At 43.8% G+C, this 23655-nt stretch overlaps 1 protein-coding gene across 8 annotated transcripts; it reads right to left on the bottom strand.

The window, feature by feature from the left end:
* Positions 1 to 3970: 3970 nt before the first annotated feature.
* Positions 3971 to 23361, bottom strand: WDR72 (WD repeat domain 72). Of its 8 annotated transcripts, none has more exons than XM_058156388.1 (20): positions 23067 to 23359; positions 20058 to 20221; positions 19713 to 19799; positions 18991 to 19069; positions 17266 to 17310; positions 16562 to 16638; positions 15262 to 15381; positions 14390 to 14535; positions 14025 to 14121; positions 13370 to 13511; positions 12816 to 13019; positions 12097 to 12311; positions 11715 to 11910; positions 10942 to 11153; positions 8250 to 9058; positions 7832 to 7905; positions 6838 to 6920; positions 5967 to 6102; positions 4417 to 4506; positions 3971 to 4138 (listed from the first exon to the last, which is right to left on the bottom strand). In XM_058156388.1, the coding sequence occupies exons 2-20, from the start codon at positions 20208 to 20210 to the stop codon at positions 4083 to 4085; spliced, it is 3021 nt and encodes a 1006-aa protein (XP_058012371.1). In that variant the 5' UTR covers positions 20211 to 20221; positions 23067 to 23359; the 3' UTR covers positions 3971 to 4082. The 8 variants fall into 8 exon arrangements, 6 of the variants coding, with proteins under 6 accessions (XP_058012371.1, XP_058012369.1, XP_058012370.1 ...); XM_058156386.1 differs by having other exon boundaries at positions 17266 to 17440; positions 19693 to 19799; positions 23067 to 23356; XM_058156387.1 differs by lacking the exon at positions 20058 to 20221 and having other exon boundaries at positions 17266 to 17440; positions 19693 to 19799; positions 23067 to 23356.
* Between the last annotated feature and the right edge of the window lie 294 nt (positions 23362 to 23655).

Raw genomic sequence — 23655 nt, 5'->3', positions numbered from 1 at the left:
GAATGCTGGGAGATGCCCAGCCAAGGTTTAAATAAAAGATGGTATTCTTGAGGCTTGAAATAAGATATTCTCTTCAATATCTTGCTGATAGGGTCAGATAGTGTTTCCTATAAGGTCATACTGCAGTCTGTAAAACTCAGAAGGAGAACATCACAACCTCTCCTTGCCTCAATTGGATGGGAACTGCTTAACTCTCATGTTATCACCCTGAGTGGCTATCTTCAAACCCAAAGGTCACCATAGCCACATCCCTGTGGAGCAGACATGCATCAACCCCATAACCTTTGGCACCAAGATGGGCAGCAAGCTCTTTACGGCAGACGGCCACAAGATTTGATGGCAGGTCAATGGAAGAAAGAAATTTCTTGTCAAGTCAAAGGCCAATTTCATAGGGTGGTTTCCATGAACCAAATAATATCACTTATGGAGAAGAGGTTTGTTTGGTGTGCATGCCAGAAACTACTGATGCCTGCAAATGGAAAAAGAAAAATATTTAAAGAGGTTTTAATTGCTTTTATTCTTGAGATCTATTGGCCTCTGCTTTTCTATGTAAAAGAAATCCTTTTCCCCATTTTGCCACTGTAAAAATATTTCAGTCTGGGATAAGTAGGGTCCTTCAGGGATTGGAATAATTTTACCAGTGGTAGCAATCTGTGTCAAACCTGCCACAAACTTAAACTTCTAAACAGAAATGATCCTTGGCTCCATTTGTTGAGAAAGGTATAGTTTATAAGAACTCAAATGCATTGCATTACTGCATAGCCAGAACTGAGAATTGCATGCCAAAATCATTAAATTCAACTTTTCCTTCCCTTAATTGCTTCCCATTACTGACCCCTCCCTATCAATCAGATTCAAGCAAAATTCCCCCACACGTTCCCCCTCCCCTCCACCCTCCACAGAGTCCATGGCAGACTGTCACCGCATGGTAACCAAGCACAAGCAAGCATGAGCTGGCAGCTGACCATCTGCCTTCTACTGGGAACACAACTACCTGGAACGGGCACTGCTGCCTGGAGGACTCCTGTCTCTTGATACTCTTCATGGTTCAGTAAGGACAGAGGTGCTACAGGCATCCCACCTGCAAATCCTTGGAGGTGTCAAAAGGTCACGTTGTCAACCTGCTCAAGACACTTGTTGATGAATTATTGCTCAAGTTTTCTTTATTTGCCCTGCTTGCTGTCTAAGTTTACATCATTTCTGCCAATTCTGCTAATGTTTAGGATGATATATGGAAAAATAGGAACTGTCTTGTCTTCTCAATGAAGAAATCATCTCAGCTTGGTTGACAAAAAATAAGAGGATGCTATGGAGAAGACTTTTACCACACAAGAAGTTCAGAACTGAAGATCTGTTATAATCACCATTTGGTGTGATTTGCTAATTAGGGTATAAAGCCCAGTGCTCATTTTTCAGGCTGGGTTTTCCTTCCCCCTCAACTGATTTACAATAGGAAATAAGTGAGGTCATTAGCTCTCAGCATCACTGTGAAATGGCTTCTAAAGTACGATGAAACTCGTGAATAATTAGGTAATCATTATTAATTCATTTGAATTCATTTTAACAACTGTCATTGCAAGTCTGCTAAGTGGCGCTAGCATGAGCCAAAAGACAGGTCTATAGGAATTCAGCCCTGGAAGGCCGAGATCACAGGGGAGGTCATCCCTAGACACACAGAAACATTTTCTTTCCCCTGTGGGAGTGTGGATGAAACGGGAGAAAACTAAAGCAACAGCGAGGGGTTCCACTCAAGACAATTCTCAAAAAGAAAAATAGCTGCCTGAAAAGCTCAGCTCAGACACTTAGGTTAACCCAGGATTCAGAAAGTTCCAAGAAGCTGCCCAGCTTTCTCTTTGCATAGTCCCTGAAGGAGCTGCCTGCCTTTTTGAAACTTATAGGATTCTTGATGTAAGCTTTCACAGCCAGTATTTGATGGGCTTTGGAATTTAGTAACCATAGTCTATATCACAGGTTTCCTGATATTTCACTGGCAGCTGTGGCTGGCACCTTTCACAGACTGGGTTCCTGTCTATACCAGGTGTCCTGACTGCTGATCGGTCTTTAGAAATTGGTGACTGCTGATTGGCATTTAATCTTTAAAGACCAATCAGCAGTCAAAATGTAAAGTCTACAGCTAGTCGGACTTGGCTATAAAGATGGGACTCAGTCAATCCCTGCCTTAAAGATTCTTGCTTGTATTTAGTTATCAGTAAGCCAAATGCAAGCAATGCTGCTTTAACACTTAGCATTGATTCAAGCATTGAGTATTCTAACGTTTCTTAAATTGCTCATCTTTCAAAAAAATTGCCCCTTCCCACAAGGCTGCTTGGTAGATGGGGAACTTCAGAGATGTGGCAGAAACACCATCCTCAGGCCCTAAGCTGTATGGGACTTGATAAGTACCTTGAACTGCATTCAGAGACAAACTGGTCACCAATATAGCTCTCAAAATAAAGGTGTTATAGTGTTGAAAGTGTACTGCAAACACAAGAGTTATTATATTTTGCAACTGTTCAGACTTAGTCTTCGGCTGCATAGTCTTCAGTTAGTAGTAGGGCCCTTCACCCCTGTGTAAAGTGAATTTCAATAATCCAGGAGATTAGTCGCATCACTTCCGGTTCTCTCTGGAACTCGCACCAGGTGCAAACTCTACTCAGTGAATATGGTTTCCTCCTTAGGCACATTCCACAGAGTAAATTGGCCTGCAGGCTTTATTTAAACCTGCCAAGGGCTTTGCCTCTTGCAGCAGTTAGTAGTTAGGCTTTTTGAAAAAAATTAAACAACTTTTGTGTTTATACTAGGTTTTTACAAGCTCTTCCCCTGCTACATTCCATTACAAATACATTGAGTAAAAATAAATACAGTTCTTGTTTATCAAACATTTGAAAACTTGCATCTGCCCAAGGTGAAGTAAGACTCTTATTGTTTTCTCTTTCCCTCAGAAGGACCTTAAAATGCCATTAAATAGCATCAGTCTCATTGGAGAATCAAGCAACATTAACTCGTATGTCAATAATTCATGGATCCTTTTCTCTAAAGTGGCAACATCACACCATCAATCTGCAAAACTGCCACTTTTCCCGAGTGTGTGCAGTGTTCATAATGGGTTTTCTAACAATGTACTTTTGGAACAGGGTCACTGAACACAAGCTAGCCAACATAGAGGCCTGACCTGAGTCAGCCAAACTAGCAGCTTATTGAGGCTAATTACAACCTATCAAGATAATGGCCCACCTGAAACCTTTTTCACAGGGACTCTTTAGAAACATGTACAGTATATCTTTTTAAGAGTGAATATACAGGAAAACTCTTGTGCAGAAACCATCAGGGTCACTACATTCAAACTATTGACATTTGAGAAGTACACAGGTTTGAAGGGCTAACTTGGCAATACAAGTGTTCAATTATAATCAGGAAATTATCCTCTGCTGGGTTCAATCCCAGAAAGCAACTGGCCATAATGCTCCAACACTGACAATTTTTAAGATGTTGGATAACCATTTATCTGAAGTGGTGTAGGGTTTCCTGGCTAAGCAGGGGGTTGGACTAGAAGACCTCCAAGGTCCCTTCCAACTCTGTTATTCTATTCTATTCTAATCCCTATCACCTTTGGTTCCTGCTTGCCTGCTCTCACTTTTCATATCATTTTCTATCCATGTAGGGATTTGGTGACCAAGATGGACTAGTCAGTTAGTGAAACAAAATTTCACAATTGTGAGCAAAAATTGTCAAAGGGATTGTTGATACACATAATTTTTCCTAATATTTTCTTTCATCCCAAAAGTCATTTTTCTTTTACAGGTGATATATGTGTGTGTGTGTGTGTGTGTGTGTGAAACAACTGCGATCACATATTGCTCCCAGAAGCACGAAGCTGAAGCCTGAAGATGACGAATGAGACTTCGTCGAAACACTTCCAAGTCGCCAAGACACTTCCAATTTTACGCGGGAGAAAACCCGAACAACCAAAGACCTATATATATATATTTGTTTTCTGAGGTTTTCGCCAGCATCAGCCAAGCATAGTGGAGACAATTCTATGTCTGCAACAATTTTTCTCATGGGGAAATTCAACCACTCTTCTAACACACCTTGCAGGAACACAGTTTGGATATCCAAGGAAGTGGCTTGTTTACACCTGTTGAGTAATAATATGAATTATGTTTTTGATATTCTAATTTGAAAGATACAAACCTGCTCTCTGAGAATTTTCTGACCCATGGCCACCCAGCCTCTCTTTAGATACCTCCAGCCATGAATGTTTACCATTTTCTAAGGAAGTCAACTCCATACTTGAATTGTTCTTACAATTATAGAATTTTTCGTGATGTCCAACCAAAATCTGGCATAAAAGCTACTGAAACCAGTTGTCGGTACCTGCTGGTGTGATGGCTCCACTGATCAAAAGAACCTCACCTGAAATCCCCAGTTCCTCTGTAGAACCTTCCCCATCTTCAGCATTTGGTGTGGTTATGCAGCTCTCACACTTGATCATGCCCATGGTATCTGGGAAGAATCACAAGATATTATAGTCTTTCAATAGCAAGCCCACCTTCCAAATCTTGAGCAGATTAAAATGAATTCAACCAAGTCAACATTAAAAGAAAAATGCCCTTCCATGTGTTGCTTCCACTCAGTGGAGTTTAGTTTCCCACCTCTTTGCCTACTTTTTTGCAAATGCAGCAGCACTCCTAAAGCGAATGGCAGTCTTCTTCCCTAATGCCATCAAATTGGTGTTTTCCAGCAGGATTTAGAAGAGTAGCTGTGAAAACAGCTCACACTGGAGTAGCTGCACATGGCTGGATCCTATAAGGTTACAGCTGGACTAGATGATTCTTGTGATCCCTTCCAGCCCCCAGTTCTTGGAATCCCCATGGCAGGGGAGTAGGGAAAAAAAGAGGCAGGACTACAGAGATCATTCCCCTGACTACGCACGTACCATACTGTAATCCATTACAGAGATATTTGGGGGTTTATGAGGGATGTTCACACAAATATCGGCAGGAATGGCCTGTTATTACTAACTTGCCAGCACTGCTGCTGCACTTATGTGGATGCTTAACTATCTCTCCCACACAGCACACATTGTACATGGAATAAGAGAACATTTTTAGAGGATCAGATTCCATGCATGGGCATCCCAAATATAGACTTCCATATGAGGCTTGACTGATGGCCTATTGAAATCTATCCTCCTAAGGATTGAGACAAGCCTGATATGGCGCCTGGACAATTGGATTTTGTGTAAAATGCTTGGCAAATCTGATTTCTGTTGCATTAAGGAGTTCTTCGCTAAACAACATGAAGCAAGGAGTGAAATAAGCTGCAATTCTACAGGCTTTTCCAACGCGTTTCCTTCAAAACTTGACCACTAATGTTAGAGCTACGCGTTGACAAAGTGAGAGGAATCAACTGCAACCACGGGTGGGTGTCGGATGAGAGAGCATTCAATTGAGTTGTATATCTTTACAGGAAAGAGCTGTAATCTGAAGCATGTCTCTAATGGACACCAGCTGAAGCACAGCCTCCGACCAAAGGTCTTAATCATAGCTAAGAAGAACCAAGGACAACTCTGGTCAAGTCTAGTTACTCTAGTCAGTCCTTTCATTCCCTTGTATGAGGGAGGGGGATTCTGCAAGAACTCTACAAGGACACAAGCTGGCGCCATCACGAGGTCTCTTTCTTTAAGCACCATTGCTGGAAGATGAGGCCCAAACCTACAAAGGCCTGAGCATCCTTCTGGGGTCATGGCTGAGAGCAACCGGCAGCAGTTCTTGATATAACTTGGTGTGGGAGGGGTGGCAATGTTCACCTAATGCAGGAGGCAAGTAAATACAGGGGTCGTAAACATGGATTTCACCACTCTTCTGCCTCCTTAACTTAATAGGGATAGGCTTACTAATAGGCCTCAGGTTACTCTGCACTTCCTCCCGAAATCACTGTTGTGAATTTATCAAAAGCTGTACCCAGTGAAGGGGGGTTCTTGGCCCCCTCTGGCCCCCATCTGGTAGAATTTGTTTGCCCACAGCCTCCAGTCAAGGTCTTCTGCTGCATGGTCTGTTCCACTTCAGCCAGCAAAGTTGCCTGAGTGGCCTCCATCACCTGCCACAGACAGAGGGAAAATTAAATTTCTGTTGAGACAGACTTAATTCTGCAGGACTCTTTGCCCCACTCATTCCCCAGAAGGGATGAGTATTCTTGGGGGTTCAGGGAAGGAGCAAAAAGAGCTTAATTGGGGGGTCCTAGCAGCAACAGCCCACTTGCAGGCTGGGTGGAAGGAAAGTGCTGGAGGAGAAATATTCCCAAATATCCCATGCACTTATCAAGTTAGCACATCAGGGAAAGGGCTGGGCACATATTTTCTTCTATATGCAGGGAATGTTTATCCTGAATTGTTTGCAAGTTTTTCCTACCACTAATAGCATTTATATGTACAATTAAATAGTCTTGACACCTATGCCAGCCAGCAAGGCCTCACATGCAGCCTGCTCAGAAATGGGAATCAGCCACATGGTTATTTCTGCAGATGAAGGGGTCTAGAGAAAGAAACCAGCAGGCTATGGTCTCTTCTGTTCAGCTCCCCTTCTAGCTGCTGCCCTCCATTTGGAAGGCTGAAGGCTCAGCCAGAGCAGTCCCCTGGGCACCCTGATAAACATTGAGGCACTTTGATACAAAATTCTATACAATGTGCCAAAGGAAATGACCCACAGCATGGGAAAGAAATGCTCCCCACTCAGGATTAACTTCTACTTTGTTGACCCACAGTTTCTGCAAAACTGTTCCCCCAGCTGAAACCTGGGGGGATTTTAAGCCCTTGGAATGGTGTTAATTTCTTACCTCTACGGATTGGTCTCTCCAGCAAGAAATTAGCTTGACAAATGAATGATTATCTGCCTCACAAACAGGAAACCTCAACATGTCTGAAGCAGAAGAAACAGTATCAGCTAGGATTTTGTTCCTACAGAATATAATGTTCTCTAGAAAGGATCCCTTTCTTTGACAGTTGCTCAAGGGTGACCCATGAAATGAAAACAGAAGGGCCTTTCACAGGAATGCTGACCATAAGCTACTAGGTTGGTCCAGTGCAGGTGGCAGGTAGCTGCCTGTGGATTTCCCAGCTGAGGGTTGAGGATTGGGGACTGGCACAAAGTCACTCCAAAGCAGAACTAGAGTATAGGTCTCCCTCCTCCTAATCCTCCTCCACCGACAGGCACATATGTGCTTTTCCCCTTCTACTTTCTCTTATAGCTTCTTTCACTTAGTTTAGTGTCATCTATGCTAGGTGTTTCTTTTACTATTTTTGGCCTATGAGCAAATAAATAAAGTAAATTATTTACTTTAAATGAAATCTTGGTAAATTTTAAAAACAACATTTTGTAAACAATTGCATTACGAAAAGTTTAATTTTGCTCTGAGGCAAAAGCCTGTAAAAATTAAACATCCTCTAATTAATCTCACCACAGGATTTTTAAGTGTTCTTTTACAATTTTTTCAGCACCAAGAGTTCTATTTGTCTTGGAATTTTTTTACCTGCCTATATTTATGGTCATTTCTTTATTGTGAACGATATTGGGGAAATTATAGTTTATTTAATAATGTTTAATAATGTTTAATAATAGCATATTGTACCATGTGCTGAAATTATTAAATTAAGGAGAGACTGACTGATCTTGGTCCTCCTCAGGTCCTCTTGGCTACCTGGCGCCTCTGAACATACTAGGGCTTGGAAGGGTTGAGGCAACCTATGGCTTCTTTTCACCACTGAATCTTCCTTCGGGAAGGACGGTTTCCTCTCATCACAACATACCCCTAGGAAACAGTGTGGACTCACGTGGAGAAGACTCTAGGTTAAGATCATCCAAGACCAGAGATGCTGCAGGTCTCCATTTGTTGCACTTCATGAGGCTGAAAGCAAAGAGATCATCTGTCTCTCAGGGACCCTAACACAGACAGCATATACATAGAAGATATATATATATCTTCCTTTGTGAAAGGGGACAGTGGGGCACACAATACAAGGAAGCCTCGGAGGCCGCCTTCTCCCAGGAACCAGGCAAGCTCAGGCCTTTCAGAGGAATAGGCCTGGTGGCCAGAAGCTGACTGGGGAGAAGGGAACCCCAAAGACATCATCTTAGATTGTGTGTGAATGACTTATGAAAGGCAAGAACTGCTCATCCATCCATTCTTCTAACCATCCATTTCTTCTAACCATCAATTTTTATTTCAGAAAAAGCTAGACTCAGTCTTACCTAGTCTTTTCAGAAGGCCTGTTAATTATCCTTTGAACTAAAGACATCCTGCTCAACAAATAAGCCAAAACTAGCCTTTGCTCTGGAGACGTAACAGTATTTTTCCATCCATTCTTCTTGCCTGCTTGCTCTTGGGTTACACTATAGTATTTACTGTGTAAATGCAGCACTTTGCTAGAAAATAGATTGACTACCTCCTGCTGCTTTTCCATCCTCTCAGGGTTAGCACTGTTCCATCCTGGTAACATCAGAGTAAGATAGTTTTTTGAAAGCAGTCCAAAGGAGACAGGAGAGAAAAGTCTCAAGATACCTAAATACTGAACACAAAGACCATCCAACTCTCTGTTCACACCCCAGGGGAAAAAACAAGACAAAAGGAGTTTGGCTGCCTCCGTGGCAACAGTTGGGCTGGTTTTTCTAGAGGACTGCCTTTTAATCTTCTTGGAACTCTTTGCTTTTTTGCGTCTTTTGATGCCATCACTTAGTTCCAGGGTTCCACCTGTATGCACCTTCCCAAAGTCTTGTTCTTCGCTAGCCGCTCTGATTTGCCCATCCACTGGAGAGAGGGATCCAGAAGTTCTGTTTCTCTTTAACATTAATGCCCTTTTCTCTGTTGCATTTCTGGCTCTCTTTAAAGTGTCAATGGTACTGAAGGAATTGGAGGACTTCAGTCCATTGGCCTGAGAGGAGCAGAGCAATTCCATCAGCTTTTCCAAATCAAAAAGGAGCACGTTGACACTGATGCTCTCCCACGTTGCCCTCAATGGCCAAACAGCAAAAGGCCCCTGAGCCCAGCAGAGAGTAGTTAACTGAAAGATAAATATTTTACTAATTTAGTTGATGTTACCATAGTCAGTGCAACAATTATAATTAATTATAATTATAGCAAAATATTTATATTCATTTATATTCAATTCAGGTGGATGTCACGTAACAATGAATGTAATCAATAAATATGCAAATTTCACAAGAACAGTTTTTTCCCCCGAAGGCCATCACTCTGCTAAACAAATAATTCCCTCAACACTGTCAAACTATTTACTAAATCTGCACTACTATTAATCTTCTCATCGTTCCCATCACCAATCTCTTTCCACTTATGACTGTATGACTGTAACTTTGTTGCTGGCAATCCTTATGATTTATATTGATATATTGACCATCATTGGTGTTGTAAATGTTGTACCTTGATGAACGTATCTTTTCTTTTATGTACACTGAGAGCATATGCACCAAGACAAATTCCTTGTGTGTCCAATCACACTTGGCCAATAAAAAATTCTATTCTATTCTATTCTATTCTATTCTATTCTATTCTATTCTATTCTATTCTATTCTATTCTATTCTATTCACTTTTGAAAAGAAGTATAAAACAAGCCATTATTGAAAATAGCAAAACACCAAACAGAAAGGCATGAGGAATAAGTGATGTATCACTATGGTAAAGAAATGTTGAAAAGCAACAACCGAATGACACAAACATGTTTCCAATGTGTAGTGGAACAGCCATAAAGGAAAAGCTTGAGAAGTTTTAACAGGTCAGAGGGATTTCTAGGCTCAGTTCATCCACAGCCATTTGGATGTGGTCATCGGCCACAAATACAGTCTGTCCAGGGATCTCCCCTCTCTCTCCCAGGGGACTTGGCTCTCTCCCCCCAGCAGGTCCATCCCACTTGGCAGCAGGCATGCTGATGCTTCCTCTTCTGAAATGAAGAGCCCTCCCTTGATCCCTTTTCTTCCCTAGCCCCATTTTTCCCTTTGGACTCCAGCAATTCTGCAATATGTGGGCTCAGCCTCCATGAGGCAGAAATCAGCATTCCAAAGCTGGCCATCCTTAACCTGTAAACAGATCAAACAAGCAAAGAGACAAAGAGAAAGGACAAGTTTGTTCCCAAGGCACATTTTAATCTTAGCTCTATGAAATGCAGACTTGCAGCCATTCTAAGAGCAGGTAGGCAGGCACCAGAACAAACAGCTGGAAAACCTGAAGGTCTCCTGTGTTATTTCCCTCAAGCCTGCAGATGCTGCTGACTTGCATGTTTTCCTGAAAAAGCCCTCTCCTCCCACCTTCCTCCCTGTGTATCCTAAAGAAGGAGAGGGGAAGAGGTGAGACCCCCTTGAAACGTAACACAAATGTGAACCACACGCAGGCTGGCAGCAGCAATAGCCAGGGAGCCTTTTCAAGGCATCTTCTTATTTGCTAAACACATTTTTCTTACTAAGAGCTCCAATTGCTTTTTCTTGATGAGTACTTCATTTTCATTTGAAAACATTCCTCTAAACTTATGGATGGCTAATAGAACACAATAGAAAGATATGACTAATTGCAGAAGGCGCACGTGACATCTGAAAATGCCCAGACTTTGCACAGGCAGGTGGAGAGGCTGTAAAAGTTTGTATGGATGAGGGGGCTAATAAGTATACTATATGCCCATTTTTCTACACTTGGGCAATTAAAAGGATGCCTTTTTCTCAAGGCTGATGGATGAAGCCACGACTACGGTGATGTAGAACAAACACCAGACTTAGCTAAATCTATCAATGGAAGCTCTCGGTCCTTAGAAGGGTATTTCAAAGATGGGGGGCAGCAGAGGGGAGTCAGCAGAGGGGATGGGGAAGAAATGGGGCTTTAGGCTTCTAAAGGGAACTTCCATTCACACACCCAACAACTGCTTCCTTCTGTGTATTTACCTGACGACAAAAAGACCTTCTTTGATGAGCGAGCCTGTTGCAGGAAAAAGTGCCAAAGGCAGAGGAGCTGGACAATGAGCTACCCAGACCTTTCTCTTGCTGGCCATCTTCTTCCCAGGCTGCATAAAGAGGATCAGCCATAAGACCAGAATCTTCACAGGAAGCAAGGATTGCTTTGGCCGTCTCCCCACTTTCGTGGCGCTCTAGACTTCCTAGGCAAAGGGGGAAAGAAAGGTGGATGGTCACAGCAGCAGGTCTCCGCTTTACCTTCCCTGCATTCTCCAGGATCAGGCCACAGTTTTTCAAAGCACATTTTTAAAAAGAATCCAGTATAGACAGTGATCCTTTGATAATCCAAACCAGGACATGTAGAGCTCCTCTAAGGCTAAGAAACACTGCCCTCTCGTGGCCGCCCCAATTATTGCAAAATCTGGGTTCTGTTGGGACAGAGATAAATGATTCAGGGTCCATAGCTATTTGTCCATAAACTTGTCATTAACTGAGCTGATACCTGAGATAGCCTCTTGATGATGGCATAGATCCCTGCTATCTAATTGTCACCCACATTTCTGCAGTCTATTTATAACAGGTCTAGGTTTTGGGGTGAAAGACAAAAAGCAGATCTATTCGGGGTCAATTATGCTTCCTCTAATAATCACACATCGGAATTGTAGCAGAAAAAATAAGGGGCAGATGAGAGTTCATCCATTCCTTTCCTACAACTAGCTCCTAAGGATGTCCTGGGGCTGCCGGAGCAGCCTCGCTTCCATCACCTGTTTCAATGTCCCAAACGTAGACTGAATCATTTTCACACCCTACGACCAGCAGATTCTCCACGGGGTGCCATCGTAATGCCGTCACGGGAAAAAGGTGTTTCCTGGCACGCATAAGACAGGCACGCTCTTGCACGTGCAAAAGAATGACTGAGTGGTCGCTACACATGCAGCATACGAGGCTGTGACCTTTCCACTACAAAGACAAGACAAGGAAGACTTTCTTGATTGGACCCAAGAGAGTTAGGCTATGCGAGTCGGGCTATGCCTTGGGGCACTTGCACTCGGGGTAAGAGCCCCCTCTTGCCCACCCCGAAACTCCTGGAGTGGAGCAGAAGCCTGGCTGAGTTCCCAGGAAGCCACCTCGGGCCTTTCAACTCACCCTGCAGCTGTCCGGCGAGAGGAGCAGGCGGGCAATGGGCCCTGCGTCCAGCGCGAAGCGGTGCAGTGCCTCCCCGGTGAAGATGTCCCACCAGATGACACAGGAATCCCGGCTCCCAGAGAGCAACCAGCAGGGTGCTGGCCGGCCGGGCAGCACCAGCAGGGCTGTCACGCTGCTGTGGCCGGCGCCACTCAGCACGTGGGGTGCAGCGGCGTCTGTGAGAGAGAGTCGGGCGGGCAGTGGCCAGTACTGCCAGGGCCCCCCCCCTCCATCTTTTTGCAGCCCAGGAGCCCCAGCTGAGGCAGGCATTGCGTGGGGGCTCCCACTGGCCCCTGAGAGCAGGTGGGAGAGGAGTGGGCAGTACAGAATGCTCCCTGAGGGGGAACCCAGCAACAGGTCTCCCAGATCAACCCAGCTAGAACGGGAGGCGGCCTTTCTGAGCCCCGGCGGAGGTAGAGGGCGAGGTCATGTTCATAAAATGGCTCCCCATGGCCTCTTGAGGGCCAAGAGGTCAAGCTCAGTTGGACCCCCAGGGAACCCAAGGTTGCAGGGGTAGAGAGGGAGGAGGCACTGGAGAAAGAGCTCCTGGCCAAGAACAGTCAGTGGCCATGTCCCTGAAGCACTCAGGAGTTGAGGAAGATTTTATTCAGGTGAGGGGGGGAACCCTAATGCCTCCCCCCTTGTTGTAAAGTAAAGAAGGATGATACAAAGCTGCTCACCTTTCTGCACGGAACCTTCTCCCAACAGTCTGGCCTTCGCAGCATGCAAAGCTGGGACTGTGATAATTCTTCCGTCTTTATATCCACAGACCAACTTCTGGAGGCTGGGAATGTATGTAGAAACTGTGATGGGAGCTCCCCAGGGGTGATCAGGGTAGATGTTAAAGTTATCCTGCAGAGTTCTGGATGCTGCTACTGGGATCACTGTGGAGAAAAAACAATGAGATGCGAGCGATGGCACCTTCCTGTTCATATCCTTGAGGAGAGTTGGGTCCCTCTAGTTTAGTGTTCTGGGCATGGCAAAAGCCTTTAGATGGAGAATAAGCAGACCATGAGTGCAAACACCCCTCTGAATGGCCTTCTCCAGCCATTGGTACTACGTACTGTCTCCCTTCCCAATGCCTATATTATTTAGCAGTGATGTATATCCAAATCCATATCGGCCTCTGAATACAATAGAGAAGATAAGCAAAGTTGTAAGTCTTGGAGTTTATGCTAGGAGGTCCCATTTTCACCTTTTGCAGTGCAAGTTCTAAAATAAAAAATATCTTAACCTTTTGGAGAGCCATCTAGAGTTGAAACAGGCACATCAGGAACATGCCATAAAGTAATCCTCCCAGAAGCTTGTCCAGAATAAAGAATCTTATAAAAGGGTTCCTTCCTTTCGTTCATGAAGCCCATGATGTAAGAAAAACTCTATTGAAAATAAAATCCCGGAAGAGGAGTTATGTTAGCTGACAAATAATCGACTTCTTCAGCATCTTTGGGGGGCACCCACAAGTTCCAATTCACAGTTTGCAGATTATTTCTGCTTGTTCCCTCTTCACACAGTTTTTCTGTGTGTTTTGCATATTAGTGTAGCCGTCTAAGAAATGCACACATTCATGACAATGATGCTTCACCTTCCCTTACACATGTGTATTCCTCTAGCAGTTCAAACAGCCTGAGGCTGAGAGTGGCTTTCAGTCACTCATAAGTTGATTTTCAGCTTAGAGCACACAAATTTAGAGATGAAAGAAGCATGAAAGAAAGCAAGGAGCCATTTTTCAATCCTTTAATTTCCTACAATGAAATCCATGGAGATTCCAATGGCCAACTGAAAATCCTTTGATAAAATGCCCTCAATTCCTAGCTTTATGGGTTTTGGTTGGTAATGGTGCTTGCATTTATTGAAACCCAGTGAAGTCTCTAAAAACCCAGCCAACTTACTTTGTTGCCTTGCACCTCAGTAGAAGAGAGTAAAACAGGATGAACTGTTTCTTTCAGCACCCTTCCTTTGGATGGCTGGATGCTCCGTGAAAGGCCACTAAAGACATGGGAAGAGGGAGGATCAGTCCTCTGACAATGCATAGGAACGGATGCTCCGCTGTTAGCAAACACTTCCTAATGGGAATTGCCCCAAAGAGTATGCCCTCTTGGCCAACAAGGGTAGCACCTGCCTGGCTGAAAGCTCCTTGGGCCAAAGGGAGGGTCCCCCAGTCAGGATCTTAGAAATGTGGAGGGTTTTGCCATCAAAAGCTTCACACGCTCCAGGTGGTGCTTCTGCCAACTCCCTTGCACTTGGTGTGTCTCACCTGTTCACCAGTTGATAGATGTAGCCATGCCCATCTTCTGTCCAAATGATCAACCTATGGGCAGCGAGGATTTCCCCTCCTGCCAAGGTCTGGCTGCTTGGGCTAAACTCAGTCCACAGCAAGCAAAAGTCACAGTAATCATACACCTGAAGCCAGAGACAAAAAGGGGAAAGGTGACCCCCTGTTGCTATAAAGAGGGGAATTAAAGCTGTCTATCTCCTCTGGCCAGAGCCTTGTCCCATCCTCCACTTCCCTCCCATCACAGGAAGGAGTTACAGAGCATGGGAGCAATGTGAATTTGGAAGCAGGACACACGTGAGGAATCTTGGAACAGTGGAAAAACTGGATGTAATGAAGGCCTTCTGGAAGATTTCTGAGTGGTGGGGCGGGGGTGGGCATCTTTTTGTCCAGCAAGTGCACTGCAGAAAAGCATTGGCACAACCAGGAACACCATGGCCAGACAGTTCATCAGCTCAGGGCATAACAGTTCATTTATTAAACTCATTCAATCACTAAAGTTATCAGAATCATGGAAGGGAACACCTAGAATAACAAGATGCCTTTTGCAAAGGCAAGAAAATTCTTTGGATCTATTACTGTAAAGGAATGAAACATGAAGATTCACATTCTGGTATAGCTTTAATTTAGTTTCTCAAATTGGGGGAAATGGATGTGTGTTAAAATCAATAACATTAGCTTGGTCTGATTTGGTTTATTAAACATTATTCATGATAATTTTGTATGACTTAATTCTCTATTACAAGTTGTATATGATTATTTTTCAGTTTTCACTCAGCCTCTGCATTTTGATAAGCTCTTAAAGTTATTTATGTAGGAAGTGCCTAATATTGCATGCATTGCTTAACTAATACCTTCCAGCAGCTGGAGAATACAACTAAGAGAAGCCTCTCCGTATAAGTGCAAAATCGGATTGCAGTGCAGAGTGTGCAGCCCAGAGGCTGGTATTCTCTCTCAAAAATGTTTTGCTTCTCCTGCACATTGAAAGAAAAAGAAAAGGTCATTTGGGGGGGGGGGGGGAGGAAATGGAAAAACGAAAAATAACATGGTCAGTCATCACTGCAAGATGGACTATAAAGTAAAAGTTGACTCGGAGTCAATTGATTTGATTAAGAGGGAAGAATTTGCCTCTCCCAAATACAGCATTTGGTTTCCTAAGCCGACTGACCAGATTTAATGAAAAGAACAGAGGGATAACTGTATTTTGAACTCCTTTTCCAATCTATTCCCTTTCAGTTCTCTTGTATTTTAGCATGCTCTCAAGCTATGATGGCAAAGGGAGCATAAGGTCCCCATGCCACTTCTCTTACAAGATTTCAACATCTAAACAATGCTGCCTTGTTTGGGGCAGTTTGGGATTTTAGGAGACCTCCAGGACATTCTCTATCCTGTCACAAGTTAGGTGAAATAAAACCCAAGACCAAGCACAGAAAGCAAATAGCAAAAGCTAGGGAGGCTTCACTGACTTTTCCCCATATGACTGACTGAGACTGATGACAGATTTTATATTGGCGTATCTACAGAGCACAGAAACTACTTTAACTGATATTTCCCTTAAATTCCCGTTTTTTCTGAGAAAGGGGAGTGTTCTTGCATCATGACATTTCCTTAAATAACCCCTATGCCCCTTTGTACTCCTTCAGAATATACTAATTGTGAGGTCTTACAACACAAGCCATACAATATCTGATTTAGGACAGTTTGAAAGTTGTGTATAGTTTCTAGTTTGGAAATATACATGTTTTAAGATTTGGATTCTTTTAGAAAATTTATGCTAGCAATATAATTGCAACCGAATCTTAGGAATTCTTTGTAAGATAAATTATTTTCTAGTTATTCTGATCTGTCTCAGATTGGAATCAGACCTTTTAAAAAAAACTGACCTTCCCCCCCCCCCCCCGTAAAGTCCATGTCATGTCCAGGAAATTAATTTCCCATCATGTTTAACATTAAATATGATCACTCCTTTCTAGGTGAAATCTTGCTTTGCATTCAGTTTGGGGCCTGGATGCAGAACTTTCCAGACGTTTCAACACTACCTGGGGCCCCTCTATGTCCACTCATAGGGATGTTGCTAACACTCCTGCATCAGCACTGCCAGACTGAAGAGAAAGAGACACCTGACCCAGGATATAGATCTTTGCTGCTTCTCACCTGTATCTTGCTGATTGAAGATGACAAATCCCAGACTTTAAGGTCTCCTGCTGCAGATACGGCTAATAAAGAATCCTCTGGAAAAGCGAAACAGGATGGCTGTGGGAAAGTCACAAGCAGGGGGCACAAGGAATGGCAGGCAGGAAAATGGTGCTTCTGCTCTTGCCTGTCCGAGATGACATGGCAGGGCCAAAACTCTGCCAATGCACCTAAACCTAGCCTCCAAGAAGCACCTCATGGTGCCCTGCTTCATGTCTGTGGGTGGATCCACCGATTTGGGGTCCTTGCAGCTCCTGTTCAGAGCCTTCAGAATTGAGGCTTGCTCTGCCCTCATTCACTATCCCAGAGTTCCGAGGGTGGGCAAAACTGTCCTTGGACGAGCAGTCCTGTTGTGTCCCAGGGCCTAAGAAGTGTGGCCAATAGAAAAGCGGTCCCACAGAATCCAGGCTTCCTTCCCAGCAGGAGGGAGGCTCTTCTGGGAGTAAACCATCAGCCTCAACCATGTACAGTACTGTATTCTGCACCTCTGACCAATTCCTGTAATTTCCAAACAGGCATGTGCCCACCCACTCACTAAAGAAATTACAGGTAAACTAATATAATTTTACATCAATCCTCCTATATATTATGGTATCTATGGATAAGCATGGATGATAACTTCGCATAGAAGCATCCAACTTGCATGCTTTTGACAGCAAATATACCTTGAATCCTCAGAGAATGCACTAAACACATGCAGCTGATCCAGTCTGAAGAGGAAGAAGAGGTTAATGTGTGAAGCACAACTAGGGTTCTCGCATCAATAATGAGGATGTCGTTATACTGCCCACAACAGACCAGCCAGCCCTCTCCTGCCATCCGAAATGAGCTGTGGTAATACTGTACAAAAGGAAAAAGGCAAGAGAGATTAGCTGGCAGGACCCAACCCCACTGAGAAGCACATCTGTTATCCCAAGACTGAGTCCTACCAGACATTAGCTGGGAACATCCTTTAACCAAATAGCATGCCAATCCCAGAGATGCGTGGATCAAACCAAGTGCATTCTGCCCTCTAGTGGCTGACCAAGATGATGCATCTGGACAGCTCACAGTAACATCCTAGACTTGATTCTGGGCTGTTTCAAACTATAAAGGGAGCCGTATGGACCCTTTTCTATTCCCATTTCAATCTCTTCTATGTGCTGTTCCAAAGATGCACGAAGGAGATACTTCTTCCTGCAGCTGCCTGTCTTTCGGCAGAAAAATGCTAGTGTACCAAGAAAATGCACCATCCTTAGTTCACAAAACAGAGAGATCATGCACAAGTGAAACAGACTTATTTTATTTTATTTATTTATTTATTTAATTAAACTTCTATACCGCCCTTCTCCTGAAGGACTCAGGGCGGTGTACAGCCTTCATTTAAAACAATTAATATACACACTAAAATAACAATTAAAAAGCTTATTCAATAAAAGGCCGAAATTAAAACCGTCCAATTGACCATATAAAATACCCAATAAAATTACAATTGAAAAATTTAAAATTTAAAATTTAGAGTTTAAAAATCAGGCCAGTCCCGCTTGGATAAATAAATAAGTTTTCAGTTCCCGGCGAAAGGTCCGAAGGTCAGGCAATTGGCGTAAACCGGGGGGAAGTTCGTTCCAGAGGGTAGGTGCTCCCACAGAGAAGGACCTTCCCCCGGGGGCCGCCAGACTTCTCTTTGCCTCTCACCTATGATGCAAGCAAATCACATGACTGAATTGAGCATACTAATTCTAATTCTAATTCTAAATTTGATGCACTTAAACAGGCACTGCAGTACAGAAGCAGGTTAGTGCAATAAAACAAGGCCATTGCACTTTGTTTGGAGCTATCTGCAGATTCTGTCTGAAACCAGTGGCTTCTCTACCAGTTCCAAACCTGCAGCCACCTTGCAGGTAGACTCACTTCAGCTCATGGCCCCACTGCAAGAGAGACCACAGCAGGAACTGGAGATGTGTGCAGTTGCATTTCCATGGCAGCAGGAGCTACATGCTTTGTTAGTGGCCCGATCTTGTCCAGTTTGTTTCTTCCTTCCAAAGCCAAAGAAGGAAAAGCAGAAAGTACAGCAGCTTCAAAATCAGCACAGTGCTAGACAGAAGCTAATGGATGTAATGCCACCCAAAAAAGAAACAGCATGCCAGATTTAATCTAAGCATTCCTGAATCCCTAGTGCTTACCAGAAGTCTGGGACTTCTAAGGATTTGGTGAGATCTTTGTTTAGTTGTATCTTTACTCAATTTTTTAAAAAATGTATGTATAAAACCCAGGCTGTATTCAGTTTAATCCTTTCTCACCTCTGGAACATTTTTTATCAAACTACTGGAGACACCAACACGACCTGTATAAGAAGAAGCCGCTAGGAGATGGTACTCAAGAGAATACAGATAAGGATGTGTTCTACTTACACAGATGGCTGTGTGCCGAAATGGAAGCCTTGCATTCTCTACACACCGTCCACTGGTGATGTCCCAAATGCTCATCTCCCTGCCAAAACAATTATTGATGGTGTGCTATGAGACACAGACACAGACATATCCAGTATGGGATTTACTTTGAAATTTGAGGGCAGATGGAAGTGGGTAAGATGTAAGTTACACTGAAACCAGTTTTTATTAAAATATGATGAAATCCACTGTTTTAAATTGTTAAGGCTTAAACTTCCTCACCTATAGTGGAACAGTTCTGTCAACATCCCCATGAGCTGTCTTAAAGAAAGCATAGAAAATGGCTTTATCTCAGACATTGAACAAGCTACCTTGCTTCTATTAGCAGCCGACATCAGAGGCAGGTGACACGAAGGTTCTTGTCTTTCTGGAGAATGGCTCAAGGCTCCTATCCTTTCTCTATATTTCAGAAGATCAATCTTCCCTTTCCTCTTGGCCCTTCCTCTTTTATTAAAACACCTTCCAGGGCTCTTCTACAGCTAGCCTCCTTTTTCACCTGAAATCTCAGAGATACTCATACTAGTCCTGACCTACCTTAGCACGAATTACTCTTAAAAAAAGCCACCAGGCACCAATCTCTACTGTTCCCAAACAGCATGTCTATTTCCTGCAGCTCAGAACTTTCCATAAATGAGGTGTCATGGGAAATGCTGAGTGACTGACCCGTTCTCAGTAGCACTGACCACATACAGTTGCTTCTCAAAATCTCTTGCCTTCGCCAAACACGTCACTGATGCCGTGTGCCCCAAAAGCATCTGCCTTGATGACATCTACAAGGGCAAAAGATTAATCATATAACAAGGTCAAAAGGACTGATTTTCAATAATGGATTATATGTTCTTGATTACAGAGCAGATACATGGAAAATAGCATTCTACTGAGAAGAATGAAACTGTGAGAGGGTTCGGGTGTCACAAAAGTAATCACTAATTCTGCCTGGGGAGAAATAGTCCTCATTGAGGAGCTTTCCCTCTGACCAGACTGGTGCTGGGAGAAGCCCTGGAAGGAGACAGGAAAACGTTTCACACCTGGAGGTCTGGCAACAGGTCCCAAAGACAGACTTGGCCTTCATGACTCCCTGTGACAATTGTTCTCTGGTCATCTGTGATGAGGATAGCTGTGATGCTGTGGGGAGGGGCTTGTTTTCCCCACAGGGTCACCATCTGAACAGAATCCCTCATAATGGCTTTGTCTGAAAAAACAGGGACAACTTTTTTAACAGCAGGTAGAGAGGAGTTGTTTTCCTTTGGATTGTATTAAAGCTTTTCAATCCTTCATTTGTAATTTTCCTTACCTGGACTTTTTGCATAGCTTAGGCAACTATCAATAAACCAAGCATAATGTCAGTGTTCCAAACAAGCTAATTTTCCTCCCTTGACTTTTGTCTAAAAATGGATAAAGAAATCAGACAACTCAAAGTGAGTTGGCCTCTTCTGCTCCACAGTTCTTCCTTGCACAGATGTTAGAGAGAAAGGCCAATTCTGCAGTCATTTTCAGTTTGCTTGAAGTGGATAGCTTTGGATCTTCTGGCATTCAACAGAGTCAGCCAGTTGCAGCTATTTTTAATTGTCACTTATCTGCCCATTTGCAATTGTAGTAATCCACATTACCTTAACTTTCTAGATGGTCAGTGGAATATGTTATATTTGAGTTTCCCTCTGAGAAAAGTCTAAAAACTTTGATTAGGTCAAACTAGGCTACAAAGTTGTGGGTGAATAATAACTCCCAGAGCGGACTTTATTAACATAGTCTTGGAAGCCTGGCAGAGCTTCTCTCCCCTGCCCCACCCCACAAGAGAATCAAGGTGGAGCAATGCTAAATTTCTTTCTCACTTCCTTCTCTCTTTCCAGTCTAGGCTGGTTTTAACCAAATGCCTGTTGAATGCCACCTTCTTCTAGGCCATAGCTGTACTGTACTTTACATGTATTGTGTGAACTGCCTAGAGAGCTGTGACCATCCGTCTATTTAATCAGTTTATATAAATATGATTAATGGATGAATAAATAAATAAAGCTTTGAATTCAATAAATTTCGTTGGAATTCCCTTTCTAAGCTAAAGGCCACTCAGAAAAGATTTTAGAAATAGACAAATAAATATACTGGACACTATGAAAATGTATTGGACAGAAGTATATATATCAGAAAAAAATTGATTGGTGAGTGATAAGCAACTGGAGTGAAACCAATTAGGGGAGGTGTGGGGTGGAGAAATGGGAGGGACACATACACACACACACACACACACACACACCCGTGAGCAGCTGGGACAGAGTTTGGGTGCCCTGTTTTGCCCCTCACTCTGATTAGGAGTGCTCTAATTAGGAGACCAGGCCAGGCAGTGGGCTAGAGTCTGCTACAGCTTTTGTTTCAAAAAAGAAAGACTAATTTCAGTCTGCACCATTGTGAGGACACAGCCAAAGCCTCTCCAGCTGTTGATCACAAATGCAGCTCCGTGCTGCCACTCTTGACTGGTTGCTCAGAAGCTTTCTCAGTGGGAAATGGTTTTTCTCTGGATTCCTTGGCAAGAATTGTTTTCTTCATTAGTCAACAGGCAAATGATTCAGTCGAAATGCTCCATGTTGGTGGAATTTTGAATTGGTCTTCTCATGTCTTTTAGTGGCACATCATTAATTAAAATAGTTTATGTTGCACCTGACCTGACAATTGGGGGAGGAGTGGAAATGGAGCATCTTTGAGCAACCCAAGTTGCCAGAGGTTTCCACAGGCCTCCCTCCGTCTCAGTGCAGTGCGGTTCCACAGAACTGACACAAGGCCTTTGCACACAAAGTGCTTTGGTGAAAAGTCAAGCATGGGAGGCTTTCGCCAACTATTGTAAAACATCCTCTCCTTTTTTTTAGCTATAGTTCTCAGGTTATTAAATATGTGCTATCCTGGGGCAATTTGTTTTAAACTATTTAAAAAGAGCAAGTGGTTGAAAAAATAGATTTCATACTCAATTTCTTTTATAATTCTATTAGGATATTTTGAAAGAATATAAAAGTGCCCCGCAGGGAGAGTTTGCACAAAATCACACAGGTGGTGAACTGGCCAGATCTGAAGGTTGAACAGCCCAGATGGTGTTTGCCATGAAACCCAAATAATTGAAGCAAAATTCACTGTGAAGCTGATAGCCGACTCTGACTTGGAAGAAGGTGTGCCAATTACTTGCCCTCTACTCAGGAAGGTAGTGGCAATATGTTTGTTCATTGCATTTCTGTACCACCCAACCCCAAGATTTGGGCTAGGCTGCAAGAGTGTAAAATTAATCCAATGCAGACCTTGCAGTAGTACCCCACTGGGGCGTCACCCAAAGCTTGCCTAAAGAGGAAGGCCCCTGTCTGCTTGAATGGCTCTGAAAAAGAAAGGAGGGAACAAGCCACACAGCTGAGCAAAAGTCAGCATGGTCCTCAGGGGTGAAATGCTCTGAGATCAAACACCAAGGCTGGAAGCAGGTTAGTGGGACTCTGACCTTGGACTCACTTTGTGCTTAGCCCGCTCTCTTGCCTGTTTTGTTCCTGGCACACAGAAGCACCTAACCCTGTTGCAAGAGGACACAAGAGCATTGGTCATCAGGATGGGAAACAAAACGATCCTTCTTCCAAGATGTTCCTCTGGTCTTGGGGGGGAGTGGGACACCACAGTTGCAGTTCCATATTTTTGATAGGTTTGCACATTTCCCTCACAAGCTGAGGAAATCCATGTTGCCCTCCCAGAACAATCTAGGCAAGTCCAGGGATCGGGTATTGTGCTCAGATCGGCATGTAGGCTCTCTCTCTCTCTCTCTCTCACACACACATACACACACACACACACACACACACACACTTACACACACACACTCTTCCTCACCTCCCACCCACCCACCCAACAGCCTCTGTGGCAGCCCCTGTCCTCCTTTTATCCTGTCCTAATCTGCAGCTGTGCTCAGGGACAACCAGTGACTCTTTCTGGGCTAATAGGAAGTCTGGATTCAGGAGGTTATGCGGGGCTAGACGAAGAAGGAGAGATCCTCTACTTTTCTTTTCCCCATTACTTACCAGCATGAAGTTTCTCCCCCCCCCTCCTGCCCCTGGAAGTGGGGCTCTTCTGGTGCAGTCCAGGGGCTTCCGTAAGCTGAGGAGAGCTCTCTTGTACTCAGACGGTGTCCTTGGGAAGGGCCTACTGCCGCTGCTCCTTCCTCCTCCGCCCCCAGTCACGTTCCTGAGGTGGGCTGGGAGCTGCAAAGAAGGTTAGAACTGGATCTGGCTCAGCAAGTAAAAACTTGCCTCTGCCGGCTTCTGCTTCTCTCCTCTGCAGCTCAGACCTGGGAAGGGAAGCCTGAGTGCTGGCTGACGGGAGAAGGCATGATGGAATGGAGGCCCAGGTATTTTCTGTTTCTGCAGTCATTCCATTCCTTTTCTATTTAAATTGCAAACTGTGGTCAATTTCTTCTACATTACCTCAGTATAGTCTTAAAGCATGTTATGTTCGGGCAATGATGAGGCAGGAGACGATACAAGTGACAACAGCTCTTTGGTTTATTGTGATCCCAGCAAAAACCAACAGGCAAAACCCCTCTTTAAATAGTATTTTGGCTGAGGCATCAGCCAATCAGCAACGTGCAATTTCCCACCCAAATTTCCCTCC

The sequence above is a fragment of the Ahaetulla prasina genome, chromosome 13 (assembly GCF_028640845.1).
Source record: "Ahaetulla prasina isolate Xishuangbanna chromosome 13, ASM2864084v1, whole genome shotgun sequence".
Lineage (NCBI taxonomy): Eukaryota > Metazoa > Chordata > Lepidosauria > Squamata > Colubridae > Ahaetulla > Ahaetulla prasina.
Note: the sequence above shows the minus strand (reverse complement) of the source record. Positions and strands in the feature narration are given on the sequence as shown.

What these genes read in the sequence shown, in the direction of transcription:
- WDR72 (XM_058156386.1), bottom strand. Translation starts at nt 20,210, where the DNA reads ATGAGGGATTCTGTTCAGATGGTGACCCTGTGGGGAAAACAAGCCCCT. An exon ending in ACCTGTTGCCAGACCTCCAG is followed by an intron (nt 19,800 to 20,057) that starts GTGTGAAACGTT and finishes TTGCCCTTGTAG; the next exon opens with ATGTCATCAAGGCAGATGCT. An exon ending in TTCGGCACACAGCCATCTGT is followed by an intron (nt 17,441 to 18,990) that starts GTAAGTAGAACA and finishes CCTTTTGTACAG; the next exon opens with TATTACCACAGCTCATTTCG.